At 39.7% G+C, this 13,815-nt stretch overlaps 1 protein-coding gene across 1 annotated transcript in view; it reads right to left on the bottom strand.

Moving 5' to 3' along the window:
* Nucleotides 1–13,815, bottom strand: part of Syt4 (Synaptotagmin 4) — a 79,384-nt gene that overhangs the window by 11,005 nt on the left and 54,564 nt on the right. The window contains exons 2-3 of the mRNA XM_072296443.1: nucleotides 1,534–1,775; nucleotides 584–711 (exon numbers count right to left, since the gene is read on the bottom strand). Of these exons, the coding sequence (XP_072152544.1) occupies nucleotides 584–711; nucleotides 1,534–1,775 (370 nt within the window). The remainder of the gene's footprint in view (nucleotides 1–583; nucleotides 712–1,533; nucleotides 1,776–13,815) is intronic.

Genomic DNA, 13,815 nt, shown 5'->3' with positions numbered 1-13,815 from the left:
GAGCAGAGACCTTAACACGTGTGCTGCACGTGTTATTGTCCGCGTGCTCTGAATATTTTTCCATCACCCGTGAGCGCGTTTCTAAGTGCACGCTACATGATTTCGGACAACAGATTTGTTCATTGCATAATGAAACAATACGTAGGAGGAACATCTACTGGAAGCGAAAAAAATTCGGGTAACATGATAGCATTTATACAAATCTGTCCAGCCGAAAATTGGTATACTTTTTCTATGGATTGAATTTCTGGGTTTCCTAGCTTTTCTTACAGTTTTTGATCTATTGGATTGTGAATAGCTACTTTTTGTGTTTCAATTTTAAATTCCTCACGAGATCAATTGTTCTATTTCCAGTAAGTACGATTGACAACCTATTACTTTAGTCGTCCATGAGTATAAATGTTTTATTCAGAAAACTTTAAGCTATTTCATCAAACTCCAGGGGAAAATCGTAGGAAATATCAGAAGAAAATTTAAAACAAACAAAATTGAAAAATAGGTAAACTGCTGCGTGAAATTTTGCAACGTTGCAGTGCAACTAATTGTAAGCCCCTCTGTACTCCTTCATTCTCACTGTACTCACGACAATGAAGTCTGCAGAGCAACTATTCGAACACTCCGGAGACGATTTTGCCTATACGCTTTTTTGAAGGCGATTTTCAATTGCAGCGTTGAATCGGATCGGATCGGAAGTAAGTACTTCTTTTTATTCTGCAAAATCGTTTTTCATATCCTGATATGGTAAAATAATGTAATGTACACTTACTGCTATTTTGTCTGAAACAACGTCAATTTTTGCTTTATCGCAAATCTCGTTTTTGTATAAAAATACTATAGACTAATTTTGCTGTTTTAGCTGCATGAGTTTATCTAAACTAGATTACTTCAACCAATTTCGAAGGAAACTCGAAAATTTGGGCGTTACTGCTCTTTTGGTAACACGGCAGGAAGTCGATGGCTGAAATTGGAGAAAAGCGGATCTCCAATTGCGACGTTGCACATTTCCGCTCAGATTTTTTTTTTCAAAGTAACCAATCGACATTCTTTCTTGAATTTTCTGCGAATGTTCTCCGCTCATTCAAACATATTCACAGAAAATGTTACTAGATATTTTAGTCGGTTTTCTCTCCAAAAGAAAAAAAATAACGTAGTCGGAGATTTTGAAACATTGCAATGCAGACACCCATCTTCCGACTTGAGCCATCGATATTGTCTCTGTGTCCACTCAGAGTGGCATGAAACGTAAGAAAGAAGTGGAAGATAGGAAATTTCAGGAAATATTTCATGAAATTTCACGAGGCCGTGAAATTTGTCGTATTTTTCAGGGGCTAGAATATGCAACCCGCACTCAAACACACATTATGTGTGTTTGAGTAATTTTTAAATTTTGCAAATCATGAAAAGGAACCGGTATTTTTCAATATCTTTCATATTTGTCTGAAATTTCATGAAATATTTCACGAGAAATTTCAAGATTTTATTTTTCATTAAGTTTTACCATCCTGTCCATTGCAAACTAGGATAAAGACTTACGCTGGGTGCACATGATGAGGGGCTAGGGGTCTTCTTCAAGTAGTGCGTGGTGGTTTGCGAGCAAGCGGGGCTGCGAACAGCCGTGGAGCGTCGGTGCTGGAAAACCAGGGTTTTCTCGCCACTCAGCTTGTTCCGGCCAATCGTGACGTAGCGGCGCCGGTAGCAGAAGCAGGTCGCCGCTCCCACCATCGTCAAGAACAGCGTCGTCCCCAGACATATCCCCACCACTGCCGGCGTCGACACTAAACAAAACAAAACACGAGAATGTTAGTCACAGCTCCTCGATGAGCATGCAGTTACGATGAAACAACATACACACGTCCCTTGTAGCAGTGGAAGTTAGAAATAACTATTTTACCACTGAAAATAATTTGAAATAGCATTTTGATAACTGGACGTATTTCTATCAAACGGACCTAAGCGCCATAGGGTGAGGAAGGAAGAGGGGGGCTTGGATTGGCGGCGGAATCAGGCTTATTCCATCCTATACTCGCAATGCTTTTCCATGGCGCTTAGGTCCGCTTGACAGAACGCGCTATCCGGGATTCTAAATTCCTCAAAAGGAACTCAAATTGGCGCTTAGTTCCGTTTGATAGAAATGCGTCCAACTGCAAGTAGTTCGCCATACTTAAATAATATATTCGACGGCGTAAGTCCGCAATCACATATTTCGTTTGCGGTGTCTGAAAATCTCCGCCGCTACGTAATTTTTTCAAAGGAGAACGAATTGACATCATTCCTTGAAGTGTATGCAGACTTTTCTTCGTACAGAGAAGAAAAATCACGGCAGTTTTAAAGAATTGCCGTTGAGTAGTTTTCCGTTTAAGAAATAAAGTATGACAGGAAGTCTGCAACGTCCCAAACTGAATTATGTGATTGCCGACTTACACCGTCGATATATACCTACTATTATAATGCCTAATATCAGTGGGGATTTTTCAAGTTGGCAACATTGCTTTTCTTCCATGTAAATCAATTAAAAATATTGATTTTAGATGAAACAAGCTGCTCCACCAAGAACCGATTGTTTTACATACATTTAAATGGAGGAAAAACAATGTTGCCCACTTTCAAGAATCGCCACTTCGTAATATTTTTCTTAGAATTGCTAAATATACTTATTGCCAAAAGTAACGTATTTTTTGTTATTTGAAAAATTAGAGTCATTCGTCAAATTTCTACATTTATTTCATAGCGTTTATGGATAGCGGGCACTGCATGGCGGTGAAAAGACCGGAATCTGGCAAAGATTCCCGATAGATATAAGATGCACAAATAACTGCACACAATGTTCTTATAAATTAATCTAATTTTTTGTGGCTGTTTTTGCATTCAAAATTAGGTATAGAAAACTCACGACGCAGTGCGACCCGACACGAGAAAAAAAAATCGATCCATAATTCGAATCACATAAAATGCGCATTGCATAAACTTCAAAAACTCAGTTTTTACCCATTTTTCAATGACTCTTACCGCTAAGGTAGGTAAGTACTCGGTTGTGCTATCCAACAATATCTGCTTTTACTTTATTTTAATGGAGAGCCGAGAGGTACGCTCCCTGGCCACTTTGCAGTCCAGTCCCTCCTGAAACGTTTGTTTTTTGTATTGGTATGCGTCATATCGGTATGACTGCGGCGCACGGTGAATCGAGTCAATAGAAGAGGTCGGACAAAATTTGGAAACTTTAAACGCTTGTAACTCCGTCCATACAGAACTTTGAGGTTCTAAAAGTGGTTCCATTGGTTTCCTCGCAAAATTTTCTTCTTAACGCACCCCTTGAAATTTAAAACGCGACGAAATAAACATCAAAATTTGCAGTTTTAATAAAAAAAAATGTCATGTCCAACCTCTCTAATTGACTCGATCCTCTGTGCGGCGGGTTTATGTCACGTTATTAAAATTGAATGAGGTAAATATTGTGATAGCTAGAGGCGAAATGCTTCTAAATATAGAGAAAAACGATGAATTAACAATACTACGAGCTCAGAGGGGTTGATTCGACATCACTCAAAAAACAACTAAGAGGTATAGAAATACACTCTCTAAGATGTTATTTTAAGTTAAAGCACGATAAATTATGAATTTGTGAAAAAACGTGGATATTGCGAGAGATTTATTTCGGTCCTAAATCTCGTACCGTCTCAATTGAATCTCTCAGTTCAAAAGCGACCTAACCCGGGTTCTTCACGATGTTCCTTTTTTTGCATGAAAACACTTTTTTTCTGGCTGTTACGCAGTTTTTCTTGTCTTTTGAAAAAATTCTTTTTTTCGAGATAGGTCGCTTTTGAACGGAGAGATCCAATTGGTTCTTTCATAATAGGAACTTTGCAAAACGATAATCCGGGCATCGGAACTTGGCTGTTTTGAAAACGCCTTCAAATGCGGCGTGATACCTCACGCATTTTGGAGAGTTCAAATAGTTGTATCATTGCGCCGTAAGAATGTGACGAAAGATTAAAATGGGAATAGCCTCCATGCACGCTAGGCTTGTCGATTTCCTTTGACATTTTAGCAGTCGTGAATGCATAGCTGAAGTGCGCTCCAGCTAGAATCATATTTAGCAAATGGGTGGTTTTTATACGAGGATTAAAAATAAACGAATGGTACGGAATAAAACATAATAATACTTCTTTGTATAGACAATCTCTCTGTTCTCTTCTCTCTACATCTTTACTCTTTCTTCCGCTATGCTTTGTCTTCGGCTAGCTTTCCGGAACACTGATATTTAGGGAGGATTGAGCTAAGTTACAGATTGATTCAGCCTTCAACACCATGCCCTGAAACGATCGCTTGAAATCACTATCAAGGTCAAACACATAAAAGCAACTTTGTTCAACGGAGAAAAGCCTCGCGTCGTGCGAGTTGTAGAAAGTTCAACATTCTGTCGACATTTAAGGGCCGGAAGAGGAGTGAAGTAAGTTTCATGCAATCCCTTAAGGTCATTTCGGAAAGCGCTAAGCACACTACGAAACCCGTCGTTAAATTCCGTCGAGCGGAGTTGCCTTATGATGACTTACGCTGGTGGCGCGCCTTCAATTTCGGCGAACAGCAATATGACCAGCACCAGTGCTCGAATAGTTATCTCATGAACGCCGTGCATAACATCGACTTCAGTACACATATTGCGGTTCGCGAGCGATGCCAGCGCTTAAAATTTTACATAAACTGTGATCAAGTTACCAAATAAAGAGGTGAAAAAATTATTTTCCTACGACATTCATCGGTAGGTACGAAAAGAAAATTTTATTCACCAATTTTTCCCATCGTTCTTGATGCTGTGAGGGTTAATAGCATTCTTCTCATTTTTCTCCTCTCTTGTATCGGCGCTAAAACTACGAGACCACGTATCTCGTTTAAGGGCGTTTAAAAGTCTCCGTTCCGTTTTTGTTATTGTGAAAAAGAACAAACCAATATCATTCCTTGAAGTTTTCACAGCGCAGTTGCCTCATGATGACTTCCGCTGGTGGCGCGCCTTCAATTTCGGCGAACAGCAATATGACCAGCACCAGTGCTCGAATAGTTATCTCATGAACGCCATGCATAACCTCATTTTCTATGCACATATTGCGGCTCGCGGGCAATGCTAGAGATTAAAATTTTACACAAACTATATCAAGTTACTAAAGGAAGAGGTAAAAAAAAAATAATTTTCCTGCGACATTCATTGGTAGGTACGGAAAGAAAATTTTATTCACCAATTTTTCCCATCGCCTTTGATGCTGTGAGGATTAATAGCATTCTTCTCATTTTTCTCCTCTTATATGGGCGATAAAACTACCAGACCACGTACCTCGTTTGTGATGTTTAAAATCTCCGTTCCCATTTTACTATAGTGAAAAAGAACAAACCGATATCATTCCTTGAAGTTTTCACAGATTTTTCTTCACACAGAGCAGAAGAATCGCGGAAGTTTTCAAGAATTGACGTTGGGTAGGTTTTCATCCAAAAAATATATTTTGATAGAAAATCCGCAACGTCGCAAACCGAGATGCGTGGTCTGGAAGTTTCACCGTCGATATGAAAAGAAGAAGACATAGCTCGTGAAGTATGTGGAGGGGAGGAGAAGGTCCGTTCTTGGAACTTCAATTTTCCTGGAGCAAGATTCTAATTAAATCTAAGTTGCCATTCCACGGACAGCCGCGTGCGAGCTGCGTCGAGAAAGTTCCCTAACGTTTCGAATTTATTTTTGAATGAGGATACGAATCCAGTCTGCAGTGCTCAATACTCATCTGCTATGTTCATCCTCGTACGAGTATTAAAAATGGATTAGTCGGAAAAATGGACAGCGGAGGATTAACTGGAAAAACTCCGCGCGGCGCACAGTGGATCGAGTCAATTAGAGAGGTCGGACCTGATATTTTTTATTAAAACTGCAAATTTAAATGTTTATTTCGTCACATTTTAAATTTTAAGGGGTGTTTCTGAAGAAAAATTTCACGAGAAAACCAATGGGGCCACTTTCAGAACCTTAAAATTTTGTATATAGGGAGTTATAAGCGTTTAAAGTTTCCAAATTTTGTCCGATCTCTCCTGTTGACTCGATCCAGTGTGCGGCGCACCAGTCGGATCCTTCAATCGACTTAACTCGAGTTTTCACCCCGGGTGCCACCGCTACGGGGTTGTCAAACTTAGCGTCCTGGATTCGTTGCTTTTAGATAAATCATTCGATTACGTTTCCAGAATCTCGCCCAATTTGGCAATTTCTTCCCGAGAGCATCATTTAAGACGGCGTGCATTATTTAGCGTGCACTTTTCTTCTCCGAGGATCTGAGCTGACAGCCGAGAGAGGCAAAGTTCTGCCGTGCTAAGGAAAAACCCCATATGGACATTTGTGCGTTGCCAAATTTCCCATGATGAAGAATTTAGGTATTTGGGAAGAAACTCATGCGTATTTTATTTGAAATTTGCAGATATCATGGATTAAATTGCAAAAAAAAATTGTCTGAACAATCAGATGAAAAATATTCACAACTTTTCCAATTATACTTTGTATTTGATCAAAGAAAATTTTACAACGCCAGAAAGGTCCATACGACGTTTTTCCTTAGCATGGCAGAGTTGTGCAGTGACAGCACGAGTGTCAATGTTACTTATTCTGCGAATCATAGGAAATAATTGACAATCAGTCGTTGCCGAAGTTTCCACGATGATAATTAGTTTTTATTTTTAATTTTTTTTTCTTTTTTTTTTCATAATTATGTGATGAAACTTACTTCCTTGTAATGTGATGTTTAAAACAACGCAATGGCTCTATAAAAATTCTTGGGATTTTATAAGAAAATTATCTACATCTAGCAAAAGCTGAAAAATGCCTGTATCTTAACGTAAGAGCCAAATTTTAATTTTTCAAGATAAACTGATTTACTGAGTAGTATTTCACGTAAAAGAGACAAGTAAAGTGGACTTGGATTGGATCAGCAAAAATATTTTCGAAGTTTCGTTTCTCTACAACCGACATTCACGTACAAAATGAAGTTTATTAACTTTCAGACACCTGAAATTCTCCATCGTATGTTGCCGAACCGTTCTGCGATAAACGTTTTAGGAAAACGCCGTCAGACATATAGAAGCTCTGATCGACATTAGATCATGCATAAACATACCATACGTTCCGGGCCGCATTTTTGAGCAATTGCACCCAGCCACTGCGTCCATCTTGGTTTGATTTTAGAATCTGAATATTCGACAGCAGCATTTTTCTACTGTTTTTCGAGTAGGAAGGTTGGCTGCCCTTATGGCCTAAGAACTTCATGTTTCGTCGAGTCCATACTCTGCGTATACAGGCGCACTCTTAATTTAGCCCAGATCGTGGAATTCGTTGAATGACATTTTCCGCTTGAACGTCTCAAGGTCCATTCCCTCAAAATTTCACTTTTCCACTTACTGCTCATCTCGGTAACGTAGGAGTACACGAGTTACCACATGATTGACGGACACTCAGTCTGCAAATGTCCCGAATTTTCCCAGACTATCTTTGCTTTTCCTTAACTCCAACATTTTTTCAATTCCCTGACTTTCCCTGACCTTTTAAACAAAATTTCAACTGAAGAAAAAAAAAAAATTACGCTGCCTTTCGCTAAACTTTGGACACATTTTCCTTGTCTATTCCAGAACAAGGCATTTAGTAGCTGGTTAAAAGGCGTCAAGCCTTAAAAATGACCAGAAAGGGTAAACACACTGAAAAAAAAACTCCGGCCGTGGGAGCCGCAATTACGGGCTATATAGACATACCGTCCGTTCCGGGCTCAAAGGCCGAAAATTCCGGCTGCTGGATCCGTAGCTTCGGCCTCTGAACCCGGAGCAATCGAAGCTACGCCTCCAGCAGCCGGAATATTCAGCCTTTGAGCCCGGCACGGACGGTATGTCTATATAGCCCGTAATTGCTGCTCCCCCGGCCGGAGTTTTTTTTTTTTCAGTGAGAAGATCAGTGATATCTTTTGGTGATTGGTAGACGTATCAGAGATTCTCTAACTTTTCCCACGAATTCCCTAACTTTTTCCGCAGTCGTGAAAATTCCTTGATTTTTCCAGTTTTCCTGACGTCCGGAAACCCTGCAGTATCCACCCATCCACATTCGGCAAGACCCCTTTTGGCAAGTGTGTACAGACTTACGATCGGATTCCCTCCTTCCTGTATCAAGCGCGGAGGCGCAGGTCGAATCAGCAGAAGAGGAAGTTACCAGATCGTCGTATTAAATCATCAGTTTTCCCGCCCTCGGTGGAAAACATGACGTTCTCACACCGAGTCAATGACGGTCGGTATTAAATCCGACACCGCTTTGCATCACTCTTTTCATTTCCGTATCTGACTCGTCCAATTTGGAAAGCTTCCCATTTAGGATTACCTAATTGAGTTCCTTCCCCCGCATCCGCTCCTCCCCCAGGACGACTTATTGGGGAAAAAAACGTAAATACGATGCGGACCCCTCGGCACTTACGTCCTTTTTCAGATAAACGTTCATTTTCCAGCCCCACCCCACCCGTCGCTGCCCATTCGCCGGCGTAAAAAAGGCCAAGTTCCCGCCTCTTTCAATTGGCACTCGAGCAACATCTGACGGCAATTAGATCCGGCGTCGAAAAAGATGAAAAAGAGCGTTTGGGAACGTTAATATAACGAGCTGAGCTCTCTCCGCCTCTCCGGCGGAACGGTTTACAACAGTGGCGTGGCGTGCTTTGCGATATATCGATTGATCTGCCATTTAAACCTGTGGAAAAAGATCCACCACCAGCGGGCCGATTATTGAAATTGATAGACAAAGCTATAGACAAAGAAGACATAGGGGGTATAAAGTAATCCTATTGGTTGAAATGGGTGGTTCTCATAGACTAAGGGGGAAAATGATAGACTAACTGTCGGGTCTCTCGTGGGTTGCCGTTAGTTAGTCTATTACCTACCTCCTTTGTCCATTGCAACCACCCGCTTCCACCAATAGGATCCCTCCATATCCTTTTTGTCTTCTTTGTCTATTGCTTTGTCTATCAATTTCAATAATCAGTCCGCAGGGTGTTTGCAACGTACTCTTTAATAATAGATTCTTTACCATAGCTTCAAATGGAGAATTATCGATATATATCGAAGCACGCCACGCCACTAGTTTACAATGAGGGATGCCAATGGCCTATCAAAAGATTTTGATCTTACTCCTGTAATGAAACTGCTGAAATTTTACTATGACTAAATCGAAGAAATTTGTAATTCTTTTCCTAACGTGTGGGATAATTGGACGTATTTCTGCCAAACGGAACTACATGCATTGTGACATGAGCTCTGTTATGCATCTATTCTCATAGGTTTCAGGGCTCATATCTTAATGCACATAGTCCGTTTGATAGAAATACGTCCAATTGAGTTGTTTTTCCTTTGTTTTTTTTTTTGTTTTTTTTTTTTTTTTTTGTTTGTTTGTTTTTTTTTTTGCCTTCTCTCTTTCAAACGTATATTATTTGCAAAATTTAAACGTGATATAGTCACCTTCCGGCCAAAGTATCACAAGTGCCCTGCGACGTTTCAAAGTTTCCGCCGCCATTTCATTTTTTTACAGAGAAATTATTCAACGAAGCTGTTCAAAAATTTCACTGAATTTTCTTTGTGCTGCCGGTAAAATTCAGTGAAATTTTCTGACAGATTCAACCAATTATCATTCTGTAAAAAAAATAATATGGCGGCGGACATTTTTAAACGCCGCATGGCGCTTGTAATACGTGGGCTAAAAATTGGTAAAAGACACTTAACTATAAAAAATGAATTTAGTAGCACACAGTAAACACACATTATATTTTTCCTTCCTTGTTGTTTATTCTGTTATCACTGCAGTCTCATTAACCAATTTCACCATGTAACGCCGTTTGCTAGTTTTTATTTTTATTTTAATTTCTTTTTTATTTTTAATTCTATTTTAGCAGTTGATAATGGTGCCGTAAGGTACCGAAACGTCCTACCTTTGTATTTTGTATTTTAGCCTTGTTTCCGCATTTTCCTGTGTTTTCAATTTTCCTTTCACATATATATTTTTTTTATCAATTTAAATGAGAGTAATCCATGCAGAGTGTGCAAAACTTTAAAAATCATGAGTTGAAAAACGCTGATTATGCGAGTTTAAAGAATAGAACTTAGCATAAAGCGGAGTGACGCGACGCGACGTGCTGCACTGCTGCCAGCACGCAACGCGCACTGTCGCCTACAAACCTAAGGGGATACTTCTCGCATTGCGCAATGCTTGAAGTATCCCCTTAGGTTTGTAGGCGCCAATGCGCGTTGCGTGCTGGCCGGCCGCCCGCGCCGTGCTCAGGAAAGGACCGAATATGTGCAGCAATTATGTTTATATCAACTTTTCGAGAAAATCGAGAAAACAGTATGTGCACTATATGGTTTCTTGTGGGTAGCATCCGACTTCATCCTTTTTTATTCACGTCAATATTCTTTATTCAGCTCTCTAACGACATCACAAAATTAGAGTGACAGTCTAAAGTGTTCACACATCCTGTCATTTTGAACTTACTGCTCTCGTCCTTACACTATGGCGCAACGTGAATGAATCATCTCGATCCGACCCGAAATCCAAGAAAAATTCATCAAGTGACGCAGTTTTCGATTTCAACTTTCCAAAATTTCCGCTCTTTTTTTTACTTCTTTGAGAGCCAAGCGAATGTCCGCGACTTTTTGAAAATGTCGCAAATTATTTTCTGCAGGATTAATAAAAATGAGTAAAACTTATGAGAAATAACGTCCAATTTTTTTTTTTTCCAAAAGTAAAATGTGACAAAAATCAGCAGAGCCACACAATGTTACGTGTTTTTCGAGTTTCACTACACTGGGGGAAAAAAGGCGCTTGGATCTAGAGCCTAGACTCTTAATACCATTGACAAGAAAAAATACTCAGAATTAAATCGGGGTTTTCCTTGAATCGAAGAGTCAAGCCTCTTGATTTAAGCAAATTTCCTTTCGAATCAAGCAAAAATCCAACTGAATCAAGAATATTTTTTCTTGTCCATGTTTTTAAGAGTCTAAACTCTAGATCCAAGCGCCTTTCTTTTCCATTGTACCGGATTGGAAGTTCGTTGTTATTTTATCCCTCCTGCCCTAGTCCCCGTCATGATGTTATTACGAGAAGGATGTTTTCCTCCAGGCCGTGACGCTTAATTTATTGCGTAATTTTCTCGTAGAGTGACATAACGACGGTGGCGTAACCAAAACAACCCAGACGGTGCGCTCTGACTCGAGGTGCTTTCATTACAATGACCGCGATGACTGTTTCAAGACGCGCCATTGTTCATTCCCCATTAGTCCCTGCTCGATCTATCAAAACGCATGGAGCTTTTTACGGTTGCCAAAATGAACAGATCATCAATTCTTGCGAACTCCTGCCATACAGTTGCCATCTTTACCTTTATTTCTTATTTTTCCCGGCCAGAAGCGGATCCAGCAATTTGGCAACACCGGAGTTCCTCTATTTAAACCTATGCTAAATAATCTATTCTTGTCGGAGCAACTGGCCCCTCCAAGAATCGATACATTTCCAAAGGTTTTAATGGAGAAAAGACAATGTTGCCAATTTACTGGATCCGCCAATGTAATCGGCGAAACGTTACCCGTGGGCACTTACCGGGCCAACCCAAGTTACTTGGTGCTACTTGGGCCAAGTAGCAGTGATCGCGATAAGTTGCGATTTGATCAGAGAATGTATCGCGATTTTATCAAAGTCGACTTATTTCAATATTATAGGATAAAAAAAATGGCGATAAATTGCAATTTCATTTCATAAGTTTGCCATAAAATAACGATTTTATTGACGGCAAATTATCGCAATATCCTGATAAAAGATAAAATTTCCATTATTATGAACGTGATTTCATAGAGATAAATTTGCGACAAGATTGGGGTTAATCGCTCAGATGATGATTCCAGAGGTTTTATCGCTTAAAAATCGTGAAAACAATGCTACTTGATTTCAAAATATCGCAATTTTTCTTCTGATTAATGCTACTTGGTTGCTGGATGCCTCCTTCTCTTGACCATTTTAAAATTATACCGGGATAGCTGGTCATAGTGGTCATGCGACACAAAAAAAAGAGGGGCAAAAATGAAGAAAGAAATCAGTCACCGGCGGTCTGTTTTCTCGAGTTTAAGATTCAAAATGTTGCGTTGGGTTCACTCCATCAAATTGCGAGACTAAATATATATTGGGCTCTCAAGTCGATGAAATAAAAAATATAAGATTTTAAAATCTGGTGGGGGGTGGTGTATGCTACAAAAAGGAGAAGTTTTCAGAGCTGAGGCAGCTGAGGAGGGTTGCTGTAAAGTAGAGTCCTTTGATGTTGATTTTACTTTCAGAGGCTTGCAATTACAGGGAGCACATTGCGATGCGGGATTAAAAATTCAGGACCTCACAACAAAGTGGGAAAATAAATAATGGAAATACAACGACTCAAACAAACGTGGAAAAGGGGGTGAGGGGGGGAGAGGAGAAAACTTACAGAGAAACAAAGAAGCAAGAGAGATTGAGGAAAAGAAGAAAGTTTAAAAAGGATGGATAGGGGCCCTTTGTTTGGTATGCTGGACTACAGCGAGCGTTATCGGATAGAGTAAGAAAGTTTAAAACATGGGTGTACTTAAATATGTTTTAATACCAGGGCTGCCAAAGGAGTTGTTCAAAAAAAACTAATTTTTTTTCGTGGTTCCTCTCAACAACAAATTATTCGTCCAAAATTTATAGGTACCTACCCAAAAGCCAAATAGTATTGACTGTTAAAGGACTAATGTGAAAACTACGCTGAAAAACAAAGTTATGTTTAAAAAAAAGTTAGCATTTGTTAAATTCTAGATATTACTCATATTGATGCTAAATACAAAATTAACTGCAAAATTTGTAGCACAGAGAACTAATTTTTGTGTGAAATTTGAGCTATTGTAATTCACAAAAATAAATAGTGATAAAAAATTGTAAAGGTGCGAAGTGGCATCTTCACCTGAAACAGAACAAACGCTCAAATTTTCTAAATCTTATATCTTAAAAGTATTTTAAGAGTTCTTTCTGGAACTAACGAGATTTTTCAAAGCTTTTTTCCAAACATCTAATGCTACTAGGGTGCCTATCTTTCTGGCAAGAAATACGTTCAGGACGTATACCTAGATTACCTCCAGACTGAGTTTACTTATCTACTCTTCCCGCTTCTTAGCGGCGTGTTTCAAGACCACGCGTGTTTCGAGTCCTCCAGTGAGAAAGCAGTGAGTTGAGTCAACAGAAAGTGTCGACCATGAGAGAACACGGAGGAGGAGGTCTAAGTGGCAATCATCCCTCCCCCTTTAATTAACTTCCCTTGCCAACTCCTCGAAGCCGGACGGAGAAAGAGTAGAAATTTCGCACGTCTTGCGTCTAATTTTGATCACCGCGCCTTACCCTTGTGTCTACCGACCACGACCAAGGCTCCGCAGAGAAAAGAGGGTATTACAACATTTAGAAAGACTCGACCCTGCCTCCATTGCCAGACCTGAAGCCCTGGGCAAAAACTATTCTTTCGCTTTTTCCTCCCTCGTCACCTGCGTTAGGTTTAATGCATTCTTCCACTTTCAACTTGCGTTAAAGGAGTAGGCTGACCAAAAACCATCTTAAATAGAGGCTTCTTTCTCTAGAGGTCATTCTAACACTGAAAAAAAGTGTGAGGGGTTATCCCCTAAATTTGTGGTACCCCGCCCCCCTAATCTTTAAAGATGTAAAAATTTTACTTATCTGAATTTTATTTTAATCCTCATCTCTATTTTGATAAATAATATAACTTATTCAAACAA

Source organism: Bemisia tabaci, chromosome 2, assembly GCF_918797505.1.
Source record: "Bemisia tabaci chromosome 2, PGI_BMITA_v3".
Taxonomy (NCBI): domain Eukaryota; kingdom Metazoa; phylum Arthropoda; class Insecta; order Hemiptera; family Aleyrodidae; genus Bemisia; species Bemisia tabaci.
The sequence above is the reverse complement of the archived record's forward strand: the minus strand, read 5'-3'. Positions and strand labels throughout refer to the sequence as shown.